Source organism: Mus pahari, chromosome 3 (genome assembly GCF_900095145.1).
Source record: "Mus pahari chromosome 3, PAHARI_EIJ_v1.1, whole genome shotgun sequence".
Lineage (NCBI taxonomy): Eukaryota > Metazoa > Chordata > Mammalia > Rodentia > Muridae > Mus > Mus pahari.
The window spans coordinates 16,364,440-16,377,975 of NC_034592.1; the positions used below are offsets into that span (position 1 = coordinate 16,364,440).

The 13,536-nt window shown below is 46.4% G+C and overlaps 1 protein-coding gene across 2 annotated transcripts in view; it reads left to right on the forward strand.

Moving 5' to 3' along the window:
* Ttf1 (transcription termination factor 1) overlaps nucleotides 1-13,227 on the forward strand; it is a 29,580-nt gene extending 16,353 nt beyond the window's left edge. Inside the window, exons 7-12 of one of the 2 annotated variants that reach the window (XM_021194329.2) lie at nucleotides 278-512; nucleotides 5,267-5,356; nucleotides 7,001-7,066; nucleotides 9,639-9,724; nucleotides 10,557-10,734; nucleotides 12,012-13,227. In XM_021194329.2, coding sequence (XP_021049988.1) covers nucleotides 278-512; nucleotides 5,267-5,356; nucleotides 7,001-7,066; nucleotides 9,639-9,724; nucleotides 10,557-10,734; nucleotides 12,012-12,030 — 674 coding nt within the window. In that variant the 3' untranslated portion in view covers nucleotides 12,031-13,227. Of the gene's footprint in view, nucleotides 1-277; nucleotides 513-5,266; nucleotides 5,357-7,000; nucleotides 7,067-9,638; nucleotides 9,725-10,556; nucleotides 10,735-12,011 lie in introns of those variants that run through there. The other variant, XR_003843530.1, reaches the window with a different exon arrangement.
* Nucleotides 13,228-13,536: the final 309 nt, after the last annotated feature.

The window sequence follows — 13,536 nt, forward strand, 5'->3', positions numbered from 1 at the left end:
TTTTTTTTGTTTTTTGTTTTTTTTGTTTTTTTTGTTTTTTTTGTTTTTTTTTTTTGGTTTTTCAAGACAGGGTTTTCTCTGTGTAGCCCTGGCTGTCCTGGAACTCACTTTGTAGACCAGGCCGGCCTTGAACTCGGAAATCTGCCTGCCTCTGCCTCCCAAGTGCTGGGATTAAAGGCATGCACCACCAACGCTCGGCTTATCATCCCCTTTTTAATGTTCCTGGAAGCAAATAGATGAGCAACTATGATACCAGGTCATCCTTTTATGTCTGCAGATAGAAACCTTGGTGCTTGGAGTAAGGCAGAAACCCAGAGGCTAATCAAGGCTGTGGAGGATGTGATCCTAAAGAAGATGTCTCCCCAGGAGTTAAAAGAACTGGATTCTAGACTCCAGGAAGACCCTGAGGGTCGCTTGTCAATTGTCCGGGAAAAACTCTACAAGGGCATTTCATGGGTGGAGGTGGAAGCTAGAGTGGAGACCCGGAACTGGATGCAGTGCAAAAGTAAGTGGTAAGTGTGAGGCTTCCTGTGTACACTGCCGTAAGGCTCTCATTTGTATGGCCTGGGCAAGAAGTGCAGTGTCAGGAGCACTCCAGCATCCCCTGCACCTCTTTCACCTAATGTGCCTTGATTGACAGTGTGCTGTGTGCAGCAGCTTCTGTGCTCAGGTTTATTTCTTCCTCATTTGGAACTTAACGACTGGCTTGGTGGTGCACACCTGTGAATCCAGTATGCAAGAGGTTGAGGCAAGAGGATCTCAAGGTCAGGGCCAGCCTGAGCAGTAGACTAGCTGGGCTTGTGACTCTCGCCTACATCTTCTTACAGCTTAAGGGTGGCAGAATTTTTTTTTGGATGGTAGAATTTTTTTTTTTTTTTTAAATTAAAACAGCTTCTCTATACCTCATAGTGTGTTAAATAGTAACACAGAAGTTAGAGGTCTGCAAGACTGAAGCAAATGACAGAAATTGAGAGGGAAATCCAAGGACGCGTTAGTGCCTTGTGTGTGTACAGTTGTAGATCAGCAACTGCTCTAGGCTCCACTGCAATGCAGTAGTTGTAGTCACACTCTGAGCTAAGTAGGCAGTTTCTGTTCCCTTCTGCCTGCATGTTCCTTGCCTGCTCTCACTTTCCAAAGTCCTGGAGGGTTGAGCCTGGATGTCCAGCTACAGCTTGACTGAACCAGTGGTTCCTCATGGTCTAGACCCACACTGTCCATGATCTCACTGACCAAGCCAGCTCAGTCAGTCAGCAGGTTTTCCAGGGAGGGATCTAGGATTAAAAAGGAAAAAAGACAATTAGCCAACAGGGCTGCATGACCCCGCCACTTCTGAGGCTGAAGGGGCTTGTTTTCCTCAGTCTGATTTTATACCACCTTAAGTACATGCAAAATGATAATATCAGTTCTGGGTCAAGGAATTAAAAGTAGATCATGGGGGGCTAGCGAGATGGCTCAGCTGTTAAGAGCACTGACTGCTTTTCCAGAGATCATGAGTTCAATTCCCAGCAACCACATGGTGGCTCATAACTACCTGTAATGGGATCAGATGCCCCCTTCTGGTGTCTGAAGACAACTACAGTGTACTCATATAAATATAATAAATAAATCTTTAAAAGCCGGGCATGGTGGCGCACACCTTTAATCCCGGCACTCAGGAGGCAAAGGCAGGCGGATTTCTGAGTTCGAAGCTAACCTGGTCTACAGAGTGAGTTCCAGGACAGCCAGGGATAAACAGAGAAACCCTGTCTCGAAAAACAACAATAACAACAACAACAACAACAAAGTAGACCATGCATCACACTGTCCACACAACTTTCAACCCTGCTTGGGATGTATGGGCGCTTTGTTTGGGTTTTGTTCTGGGGCTCAGACCCAGGATCAAACACAAGCTTCATAAGCACTCCAGCACTAAGCCAAGCTCCCAGTCCAGTGTGTGTTTAACAGAAACTCCAGAGAGCAGATAGTGTTGGAAGTATGAAGAGTATGGAGGAACTGGAACCCTTTCTTCTCATATTTTAGGGTGAAGAGGGGGATAGACTGGGCCTCAACTGAGGCTGACGGGTCAGTGTTGGAAGGGGAATGATGGAGGGCTGACGGTGTCGCTGCAGACCCAACATGAGATGGGCAGGGTGTGTTCAGTATGAAGAGGGAAAGGGGAGCCTCAGCCCCCAAAATGAGCTCAGGCCCAGCCTCTAACTAGCGCTTGGGAGGAGCAGTGTGGATTAGCTGTGTGTGTGTGTGTGTGTGTGTGTGTGTGTGTGTGTGTGTGTGTGTGATGTATGGCAGTACAATCCTGCCCTGCCATCCCACCCAGCACTAAGGAGGCTGAAGGCAGAGGGCCTTTTAAGGGTTCAAGGCCAACACGGACCCCAGAGGGAGACATCAAAAACCAGAAGAGGAGGGGAGAGAGGGAAGGTGAGGGAAAGTGTCCGTGGATGAAGTGATCTGGCTGGCAGGCTGCTGCTGAGCTGTACTCTTTCAGAGCACTCCCGTTCTGTATTCTGACTGTCATTGCTCACTGGGACACAGAATGGCAACCCAAACTCCAGCCCCGAGCTGCAGGCTCCGGAGTCAGCATGTGAGTTCTCAGCAAACTTGGCATTGGTGTTCAGAAGCTAGCGATGGGAGCAAGAAAGCCACCTGTTTTGTTATTTGTTTGTTTTTAGATTTATTTATTTGTATGTTTGAATGCTTTGCCTGCATATATGTCTGTGCACCACATGCATGCTTGGTGCCCTCTAAGGGCATGAGGGACTGGAGTTCCTAAAACTAAAGTTACAGTTGTGTAATTGCAGGCTTTTCCACCTGTGCCCCAGTTCTAAAATAAGAGCTCTGAGACGTAATTATATACGACTAAATGTTGAGGCCGTAAGCTTGGGCTTCTTCCCCGTCTACCTCGTAGCTTAATTAACCTGCTTGGTCCATTCTATGAGTGCCCCATGGCTAGTTACCTCTTCTCAGTTTTCCTAAGCATTTGGGGTGATTCTCTTCCCACCTGACTTCCCAGAGTTCCTCTCTCCCTACTGGGACTCCCACCTCCTATCTCCTGGCTCAGCTCATTGACCAATCAGCTTTTTATTAACAGGTGATGCTTTCATACAGTACACAAGAGATTCTCTCCACACCATTGTGAGCCACCATACTAGTACTGAGAATTGAACCCAAATCCTCTAGAACAGCCAGTGCTTACCTGCTGAGCCATCTCTCCAGCCCCAATAGCCATTTATAAACAACCACAAGAGCATTTGCATAGTGTCTTTCAGTGCCTATAAATAGGCTTATTCAGGTTCTCTCAAAAAATCCATTTCCTTTATGGGGCTGAAGAGATGTCCTAGCAGGTAAAGCATAAAAACCTGAGTTCGGATCTCCAGCACCCATGTAAAATAAAGGCCCAGCACTAGGGGTGGAGGCAGATCCCTGGAGTTCTTTGATTGTCCCTGACTCAACAGTGAGTTCCAGTTTCAGTGAGCAACCCCGTGTCAAACAATAAGGTAAAGAGCAGTAGAGAAGGACAGCCAATGCTCACCTCTGGCTCCACATACTTGAGCACACACACACACACACACACACACACACACACAGGCTTTCCTAAAGCAAAGAAATCAAACCCCTCTGATCAAGATGAAGTCAGGTCCTAGATTGTCACCTAATGAATACTGCTTAACAGGAAAGTCATCTACTCTGTGGGAAGAAAAACGAACAGTTCCAGGATTACATGTTGGCTCTGTTACTAGCAGACATATTATGCCCACACCTGGCCCACTAACTCCACAAACCCTGTGTGTTTTAACTCTGAGTAGGGACAACAGTTTCCCTCCTGGTTAAGTCTTCCAGCGCAGATGCCCACTTCTGTAAAAGCTTCACTTCTTGCAACACCAGCAGTTCAGAATGTTCTCATTAGTCCACAATTAATTGGGTCTAAAAACAGTCTTATTTCCACTAATACAATATCACAAAGTACAGACAGTGAGTCAGAGTAGCTGAAGAGAAAACATGGAGGCGAGAAGGATGGGCATGAGGGGAATGTGTGTAACTTACACTTGATGCAAAAAAAGTCCATTGTACAGGGAAGCCAGCATGCTGAAGGTTTCAAGTTGCATCATGAAAATAGTATTGATAAGTATACTATGCTTTTCAGTTGAAACATTCCACTGTTATAGAGCTAGTAATGGTTTTTCATCAATCTTCATGAGTAAAACCAAAAATTGTCATTTATCAATTTGAAAAAAAATTCCCTTACAGAAATTTCATACCACAAAATACTCTTTCATGCCCATTATCCACATTCAACAGTGATGACCACTTTATCCATTTATTTATTCCTGCCCAGTGAATGAGAGCGATTTCTGTGATAAAAAATATAGGAAAGTTGTACTTTTTTAGATATTATATATATATATATATGAGTACACTGTTGCTGTCTTCAGACACACCAGAAGAGGGCATCAGATTCCATTATAGATGGTTGTGAGACACTGAAAGACCCACAACGTGAGGACTCCCCCACGTTCTTACTCAGGAGAGGCGACATCACAAATCACTCATGATGCAAACCGCAAGAGGACTTTTTTTTTTTTTTATTTTTCCAGACAGGGTTTCTCTGGCAAGAGGACTTTTATTCCAGGAGCGCTCAGGAGCCCACTGTCGTACACCAGGCAGGGCTAGAGTACTGTGTGGGCCCCCAAGTAGCTGGGACAGGGGGTATTTAAAGGAAGAAACCATAACTCAAGGGGGTGGGGAGGGCGTTGTTCAAAAATACCAAAAATACCAGTTAAGAGTCACAGGGGAGTGGAAGTCACAAGTGTCACAAGGAATACCTGGTAATTGTGTGGTTATTTCTCAAGACAGTTTCTATGAGCCTCTAACAATGGCACATTTGTATGACTAACGGGTTCCCTGAATGGTCAGGGTGACCTTTTTTTTTTTTTTTGAACAAACACTCCCTGATCCCGGGAAGCAGGTGGGTGGAGGAATGTCTCGCTATCTGTTTTATGATTAGCATGCCTTGGAGCATTGGGTTACAAAGGTCACATTCTCAAGCCTGGGCCTAAAGGCCTAGGTTTTTTTTTTGTTTGTTTGTTTGGTTGGTTTTTTTTTTTTTTTTGGTTTTTATGTTACACTTTTTCAACACAATGTAGTTGCTGGGAATTGAACTCAAGACCTCTGGAAGAGCAATCAGTACTCTTAACTGCTCAGCCATCTCTCCAGCCCAGAAAGTTGTACTTTTAAAACTAAAATTAAACAATGCTTTTCTTTCTCTTAATAGGACAGAGATTCTTACCAAAAGGATGACCCATGGTGGGTTCGTGTATCGTGGGGTCAATGCTCTACAGGCCAAAATCACCCTTATTGAAAGGTACCAAAATAGGGATGGGTGCTGTGTGAACCCTTATTTGTTAATCCAGAGACTAGGGTGCTATTGATTGTTCCTGTCTTCCACGTGTGTCACAGTGGGTGTGTGACCTGCCTTTGAGAGCCTCTGTTGACCAACTCTGAATGGGGCTGATAAAGAGAAGTTACTTGTCACCTAATGTTTTGGGGAGTATGAGGGACAGTATGAGGGAGTTTGAGTATGGCAGCCATACTGTATACTCAGTCAAGGGTGCTAGTTCAGTCTGCAGAGCTGTCCCTGTGGGAAAAATTAGACAGCCCCACTGCACTGTAAATGTAACTTTTATTTGCCATATGTAATTGCTATCTCAGAGGCTTGTTGCCCAATAGTCACCCCTTAGCTCTTTTTGAGCTCTGGCTGGCTATTTCAACTCAGCTGCTCTAGCCCAAATTCTTTTCCACACTGACTGATTCAAACAGACTTTTCTCTTGGCTTCTGACTGAATTACTCTGCTTGGCCTCAAAGTAACACTAGCAATCAGTTCTAATTTTCTGGCTCCTTCTCATTCTCTGGATCATTGTCTTTACCTGCAAACTATCCCTCTAAAACTGTCCCTATAAAACTACCACCTCCTCTTCCTCTCAGCCCTTCTCCCCACCTCTGCTGCTCTCTTAAGTTGCCTCTCTTTCCTCTCTCTTTTCATGAGAGTTGGGCAGATCCTATCTGATTCTGTCAAATCTTTTCTGATTCATCACTTTGTCTGCCCCTCAGATTTCATTTTCAAACATGGCTGCTTCCCTCTACATCTAACTTGACCTTCATTGTTTGGGATTAAAGGTGTATACTAAGGACACGTCTGTATTCCAGCCAGAGGGATTAAAGGTGTGTCATTCCAGCTGTATCACACAGACCCAGATGGTCTTTGGATGGGATCCCTGCCAGAGCAGCCATGTTGCTGGATTAAAATTCCTCTACACTGCAGTACAATGGCACTGTTTGTGTGACTTTCATGGTTTTGTCCTCAGTTCCCTGTCTATGCAGAGTTCTCATCACTGTAGTCCCAAGGGAAGTGGAGGATGAGAATCTCTATAACACCTGAGAGTCTGACAGACCTAGGCTTATGATGCTGCAGGAGCAGCAGGAGCAGCAGAGGCCCTTGGCTGCGGCCATCCTGTCTAGCTTCTAGTCCCAGAACTCTGCCATGCTTCCTGTGTTACACTGACTGGTTGTCCNCCACTCTTCCTTCTGCAGGAGAGACAGATGAGCAGATCTGAAGAGACATCTCAGGTTAGACAGGGAGTAGGTGGCCCAGACCCTCAAACTCCCATTTATTTGTCTATAGAATGGGACTGATGGTACCCCACCCCCACCCCGTGCACGGAGGGCACTCTATGTGAGCAGTGCACATACAGTGCTAGGAGTGTCTTGAGGAGTAGGCATGAGTACAGGGTACTATTCCTGGGGAGCTGTGCTGGGTAGAGAGGTGGCTCTTCAGCCTATCTGTCTCCATAACTAGTTCTCTGACCTTGAACTGACCTTGGCTAGGCTGGGCAGTGTAGTTGAGGGACTGGAATGGGGTCAGTGCCCCTGGCTTTTAGGTCTTGGTATTCTCTGAGCCTATGGAGGTGGATTTCACTTGACAGTTTTTTGTTTTTTTTTTTCTTTTAGGTTGTATGAACTAAATGTGAATGATGCTAATGAAATAGACTGGGAAGATCTTGCTGGCGCCATAGGGTAAGACCACTCATTGAACAGTAAGCTTAATCAATGATGAGAGGTTTTAAAATACTTTGTCTTTATGGTGTGTAACTGTATACAAGAATGTGTGTGCATGTGTGTTCAGTGCGTACAGGGAGGTCAGAAGATTGTGAGATTCAGTCTCAGCTTACAGGCTCTGTGGCAGCACCTAGAGATAACTTTCAATATGTGGCTCCCTATCCCTCCTTACCAGGCCTAAAACATGGCATGTGTGCAGTCGTGTATAAGTGCAGGAAAGTGACTAAAGAGAGATCTCAGTCTATAGTGTTTGCCACCGGAGCACATAGAGCTGAGTCCAGTCTCATCATGTATCAAAGCTGGACAGGGTGGCGACACCTGTAGCCCCAGTGCTGGAAGGGTGGGCAGAAATCCAAGGACGGACACACACACACACACACACACACACACACACACACACACACACAAGCGTGCACATGCGCACGAGCTCCAGACTGTCTCAAAAGATAACAGAGACATGATAGAGGAATCCTTCAACCTCTGCCTTCAACCTCTGTCCCCCACACATAATACCGGCTCATGCTGGGTCATCTCTGCACCTTGTCTTTATTTTGCTTTGTTTTCTCTGTGCAGGATCTCACTATGTAGCCCAGGTTGGCCTCAAACTCACCATCTTTCTGCCTTTAACTTCAAAAACTAGGGAACTCTTTAGGGCTAGCAGTTCACATCCAGAAGCAGTGAATGGTGTTGCTGATTGACAAGTGTTCCACAGTCCCTGGAATCCTCGCCTGCAACACTGAGGGAAGTCAGGGCAGGGATTGGAGGCAGGAACAGATGCAGAGGCCAGGAACACTGCTTGCCTAGCCTGCCTCCTTATATAGCACTCAGCTTCTCCCACATTCAAAAACCTGCTCCACATAGTCCAGTTTGGTGGGGGCATTTCTCAGTTGAGCTTCCCTCTTTGAAAATGTTTCTGGTTTGTGTCAGACATAAAAGTAGCCAGCACAGTTTGACTTTTTTTTGTTTTTGTTTTTTAAATAGAAAATAGGTTACATTGTCCAGAATAAGAGAGGCATGAAAAGGGACAGTGAGCAGCCCCTGAGCACAGGAGACCAGCCAGAGTGCTGGTCCCTTCCCAGAGTGTTTGTGCAAGAGGCCTACAGACCCTGGACCATGTCCAACCATCCTAACTCACGGTGGCCCTGGACCACGTCTGACTGGCCGAGCTCACTCTGGCCCTGCACTTTTCTCCTCCACCTGCAGGGTCTCCAGGGACTGCCTTTCAGAGGGCCAGCTTTGACTGAGTCAGTCTTTTTAGAATGGTTCCTGTTTGCATTCTCTCCTCACTCTCTCTCCCTCTCCTACCCTCTTACTACCCTGGCTGGACTGACCCTGAGCTGCCTCCCTCCTCCCTTCGCCCTTCTCTTTGTTATTCTTCTGTTGTTCTCTGATTTTTTTTTTTCAGCTTCTCTAATAAGCTCTGCTTTTTCCTAAGCACTGCTTTATCGACAACACCTAGTAGTTTTTAACCCTTTATCAGAAGTTTAGACAGATAAAGGAACAAATGAACCTCTGTATACCCTTCTCAGAAACTGGTCATGTCTGACCAGCTAAGCTAACTCAGTTTTGTCCGCCTCTTCTGCTTGTTTTCTTTTCTTAGCAAATTATATCTGCTTTATAGCCTTGCTACCCTGCAGGATTTGAAAAGTCTTTGAGTAATTCCATTTGGAAATCAGTAATTCTGTTTCTAGAAATACATTCTACAGAATCAACTCTCAGTGTACTTGGAGTGAGTTATGTGCCGAATAACCTGCTGTGGTGGCATGCCCATGATTGGAGAGGGGCTGAGCCTATGATTCAGCTGCCTAGCATACACAGAGCCCTGGGTCCTCCCCCTACCACCACATAGACTCAGGTGCCAACATCCATGGGAAAAGGCAGTTGTCAGTGTTCTGAGTTGCTCAGGACAACCAAAGTAAGAGTATCACGCCAGAATACAATCCTGCTCTGAGGCGTTAGGGAGGACAGCCTCGATGAACTGAACCTTAAACAGCCAAGCAGAGCCTATTTATTGATTGTTACACAAAAGTTGTTTTTTGGGTAAAACAAGTTTCTCATACCAAAGCCCCTAATCTAATCTTTGTGTTTCATGAAGGAACACAGTAGGCTCTGCAACTGTAATCCTCATTGCTTGCTGTCTGCAGTACCTAGCAATGCAAGACACTCCAGGTGTGCCAGGGCTGTCTTGTGACCAAAGTCATGCACAGCTGTGCAGCTCCTTCAGAAATACAACTCTGTAGAAAACAGAAAGAATCACTGTCTTCCACAAAGATTTCTTCAAGGTCAAAGTATTTCTAGAAAACAATTCTTTATTCTGGTGTCTACTCTAGATACAGTGAAAAACAGCTCTTTCATTCCAACATTTACCCTAGATACAGCAATCTACTAACTAGGATTGCATTACAGGCAGGAGGATCTGGAGTCATCCCTGACTGGATAGAATGTCCCAGGCCTGCATATGTGAGACTCCACCACAGAAAGAACCGACAGTGTACTCATTGATGTTTTTTCTTACCTTTCCTTTCTAAAGGGATGTCCCTCCACCTTTTGTTCAGGCAAAATTTTATAAGCTGAAAGCTGCCTNCGTTCCCTTTTGGCAGAAAAAAACTTTTCCGGGTGAGTATACAAATCCTTATTTAGTTAAGTTTTGTCGCAGTGTGGTGATCCCAGCAATACAGAGGTAGAGGCGTGGGGATCTCTGCGAGTTTGAAGCCAGCCTCTATTATACAGCGTTACCCAAGCCAAATGAGAACCTGTCTCCAGAGCCTCCACCCTTCAGGCCGAGTCCAGGGCTCTGACAGGTTCTCAGGGCAGTATGCTGTGCTCTGCTGCCTCACAAAGGTGTTGTTCCTGGAGCCACAGGCAGGGATTTGTCCTGAAGAGTGTCCTTAAACACTGTTGTGTACTGTGCAGACACCACCACCCAGCTCACCTCCTCCTCGAGTCCGTGACTAGTGCCTCAGTGTCCTTATTGCACAGGGTGATTAGAGGGAGCTGGGGAATTGTATCAGTGAAGTGTTTACTATGCAACTATGTGTACACATGTGAAGCTGGGCGGTGGCAGTGCACACCTATGATCCCAGTTCTGGAGAGACAAAGACAAGACTCTAGCCGAGTCTATAGAGCTGCCCGGTCTGGAGAAGTGAGGCAGAGAACAATTGAGGAAGCACTGACATCAGCCTCTGGCCTGCACACGGATGTAGGCTTGTGTGTACACGTGTGAACACAGAGACATGTACATCGGAGAGTCACCTCTGCTGCTGATGCTGATGATGCTGATGCTGATGATGATGAAAGAATAATGCCTGCCTTACAGGGTTTTTTCAAAGAATGTGTAAGTGACTGTGCACCAGATAAATAGATCTTCCATGTGCTAAAAGGTGTAGGGCATTATTGTTAAGGTCCTGCAACCTTTGACCTTAATTAGAGGCTTATACCTTTTTTGCAGAAATCATTGACTACTTATATGAGAACAGTCTGCCTTTGCTGAAGAAAAAGTTAGACAAGAAAATGGAGAAAAAAGTCGGCCAGATTCAAACACCCGCAGCTCCCAAACAAGACTTCCTGTTCAAAGACATCTTCCATTGCGATGATGACAGTGATGAAGGAGGCCCAGAGGAGCCCAGGTGAGTGCAGGTCGCTGACTCCCATCTTGTCAGGTTATGTGTGCACATGTGACAGTCTGCCCCTCTTCACAGTAGTGCCTGAGTAGCTCACCTCAGAATGAGAAGGGCTCGCTTTGGCTTTTCTTTCTGCGGCTCCAGTCCATGCCTTGGTGCTGTTGCTCTGTGCCTGACAGCAACTCATTTACCTCATAACCTGGAAGCAAAAGAGAACAAGGGAATCCCACAATCCTTTCAAGGCTCACCTCCATTGGCTGAAGAACGTCCATGAGCAACCACCATCTCACACTGACGCTGCCCAGGGGACCTGGCCTTTAATGCGTAAGCCTTGGAGTGGTCCAGATCTGACCAGGCAGGAAGATCTTCAGTCCTGATGACTGTTAAAAATGGTGTGATGGGCAGATTTCTGAGTTTGAGGCCAGCCTGGTCTACACAATGAGTTCCAGGACAGCCAAGGCTACACAGAGAAACCCTGTCTTGGGGGGGAAAAAATGGTGTGATGGCAGGCAGATCTCTGAGTTGGAGGGCAGCCTGGTCTGTAGAGCAAGTTCAGGACAGCCAGGGCTACACAGAGAAACCCTGTCTCGGAAAAGCAAACAACAAAATGATGTAATGGAGCTAGGTGGTGGCTCACACCTTACTCCAGCGCTCAGAAGACAGAGGTGAGCAAATCTCTGAGTTGGAGGACAGCCTGGTCTACACAGCGAGTTCCAGGATAGCCTGGACTACAGAGAGAGTTCCAGGACAGTCTGGGCTGCACAGAACCCCTGTCTCAAACAAACAAGTAGACGGTGTGCTGGGCAGGTGAGCATGAAACACGTTGGGGGCTCAGAGAAGACCATGCCACGGTGGCATCAGATTCCAGCACTCACATAAAGAGCTGGGCCTGGCCATGGTGCTGCATGCGTGCTACCCATGTTTGGGCTGAGGAACAGGAGGATCTTCAGGGCTAGGCGACCAAACTTCAGCAAGTCACAGGGCCAGTAAGCAAAGGAGATAGCAGAACAGATGAGGAACACCACCAGAAATTGTCCTCTGGACTCCACATGAACATAGACACACACATCTTTAAAAGTACTAGTTTCACTTTGACATTGGTGTGCTTGTGCGGCACGTAAGTGTGAGCCGACTGAATGCTTCTGTATCATTGTATTGAAGCAGTTACACTGCTGGACCATTGACAGATGCAGCCACCAGCCCCAGGTACAGCAGAGACCACCACACCCAGGAAGATGCGAAAGCTAACCTCTCCTGACGGCTGTCACTGTGCTCTGTTCCAGCGCCTCTGATGTGCAGTGACTGGATCGCCTCTTCCCTCAAACTGCTCTCTGTTCCCTTGGACCTGTGTGGTGCATTGGCCATAGATCCCGCTCACATGTGATACCTTTCCCGTGCTGGGCACCGAGTTCACACTGCTGGAGCATTGGTTGTCTGCATCGGAGCCCAGCTGGACACAGCCCCAACTGGGTTCTCAGGACTGGGTGAAAGGGGCGTTCTTTGGTCAATCAGGAGAGTTAAACCACCTGTAGGGGTTTCAGAGAAGAGAACTTAGGGTTTGGGTAACAAGAAGTATTCCATGAGATCTGTACATAGCAGTGCACACTACGTACTATGGAAATGGGGGGCGGAGTGGGGAGGGGGGATTGAGGCCAGCCTGGGCTATATAGATTCCTCCAGCATACACACATGCAATGGGATGCTGGAGCATCCTCCAAAAGGAGAAGTGCATTGCCCAGAGAACAGATGAGGACTGCAGAGAAGCTCTAGCTCTGCAGGCCCCAATGTCCCTGTGCTCCTTCCAGCTGTTCCCACACCCAGGCTGTCTGCTGCTGCCCTGCAGAGAAATGTGTCCATGTGTGACCCTTAGCAAAACACTGCTGCAAGGGAGTCTGGGACACCCAAGTGTTCAGACTTCTGCCCCATCTGTGCTGGGGAGACAGAAGGGAAAGTGAGGCTAATGAAACTGTCCGTACATTGCTGTCTCTGTTGGTGCCACTCAGCAATCTTCTGTCCCCCGAGAACTCTCAAGACATAATTTCTGAGGCACTATTAGAAGGTGGGCTCTAAGGAGCTTCTGTACCTAGCACTTCCCCAGATGTGCAGATCACGGAGTAATGAGGTAGAGCGCGCTAATGCACCCAGCATTCACGTGGGGCAGGAGGATCAGGAGTTCAAAGTGGTCCTTACAAATAGCAGGTTCTAGGCCAGCCTGGGCTATAGATGACTCTGGCTCTAACAAACACACAAATAAAACATTGTGTGAATGATGGTATTTTAATACATGGTTCTCTACCCAGCCCCTCTGTCCCTCAGGCATTCTAGACTCTGTTCTGACAGGACTAAATTGCTCCTACAAAAATAATAGTATTAATGTATAAGCCAATTCTATATTTGTGATAGAAGAAAAAATGAATATTCTTTAACAGGAAGTATGGTCCTAGAAGGGATATTATATGGTAAATTACAGTGATAGCAATAGATCTGGTTGACATGACATTATATTTTTGTGAAGTGTTTCAAAAGAATATATATTTTCTCAGTTTTATAAAAACAAAAAAATAAAAGAAATTGGTTGTTTATACAGATGTGTGTGAAATGACTTAAAGGAGATAATGGCTCATTATACATTTGACAGCTTAGAACCCTGAGACCATGAGAGTCTCAGGGAGCTCCCACAACTGGCTGACATGGGCCAGGGCCGCAGCTCCTCCATCCCCGTCCCTGGGGTGGCCTTCTGGGCTGCCTTCTGTGGTATCTTTTTTTTTTTTTTTTTTTTTTTTTTTTTTTTTTTTTTTTTTTTTTTTT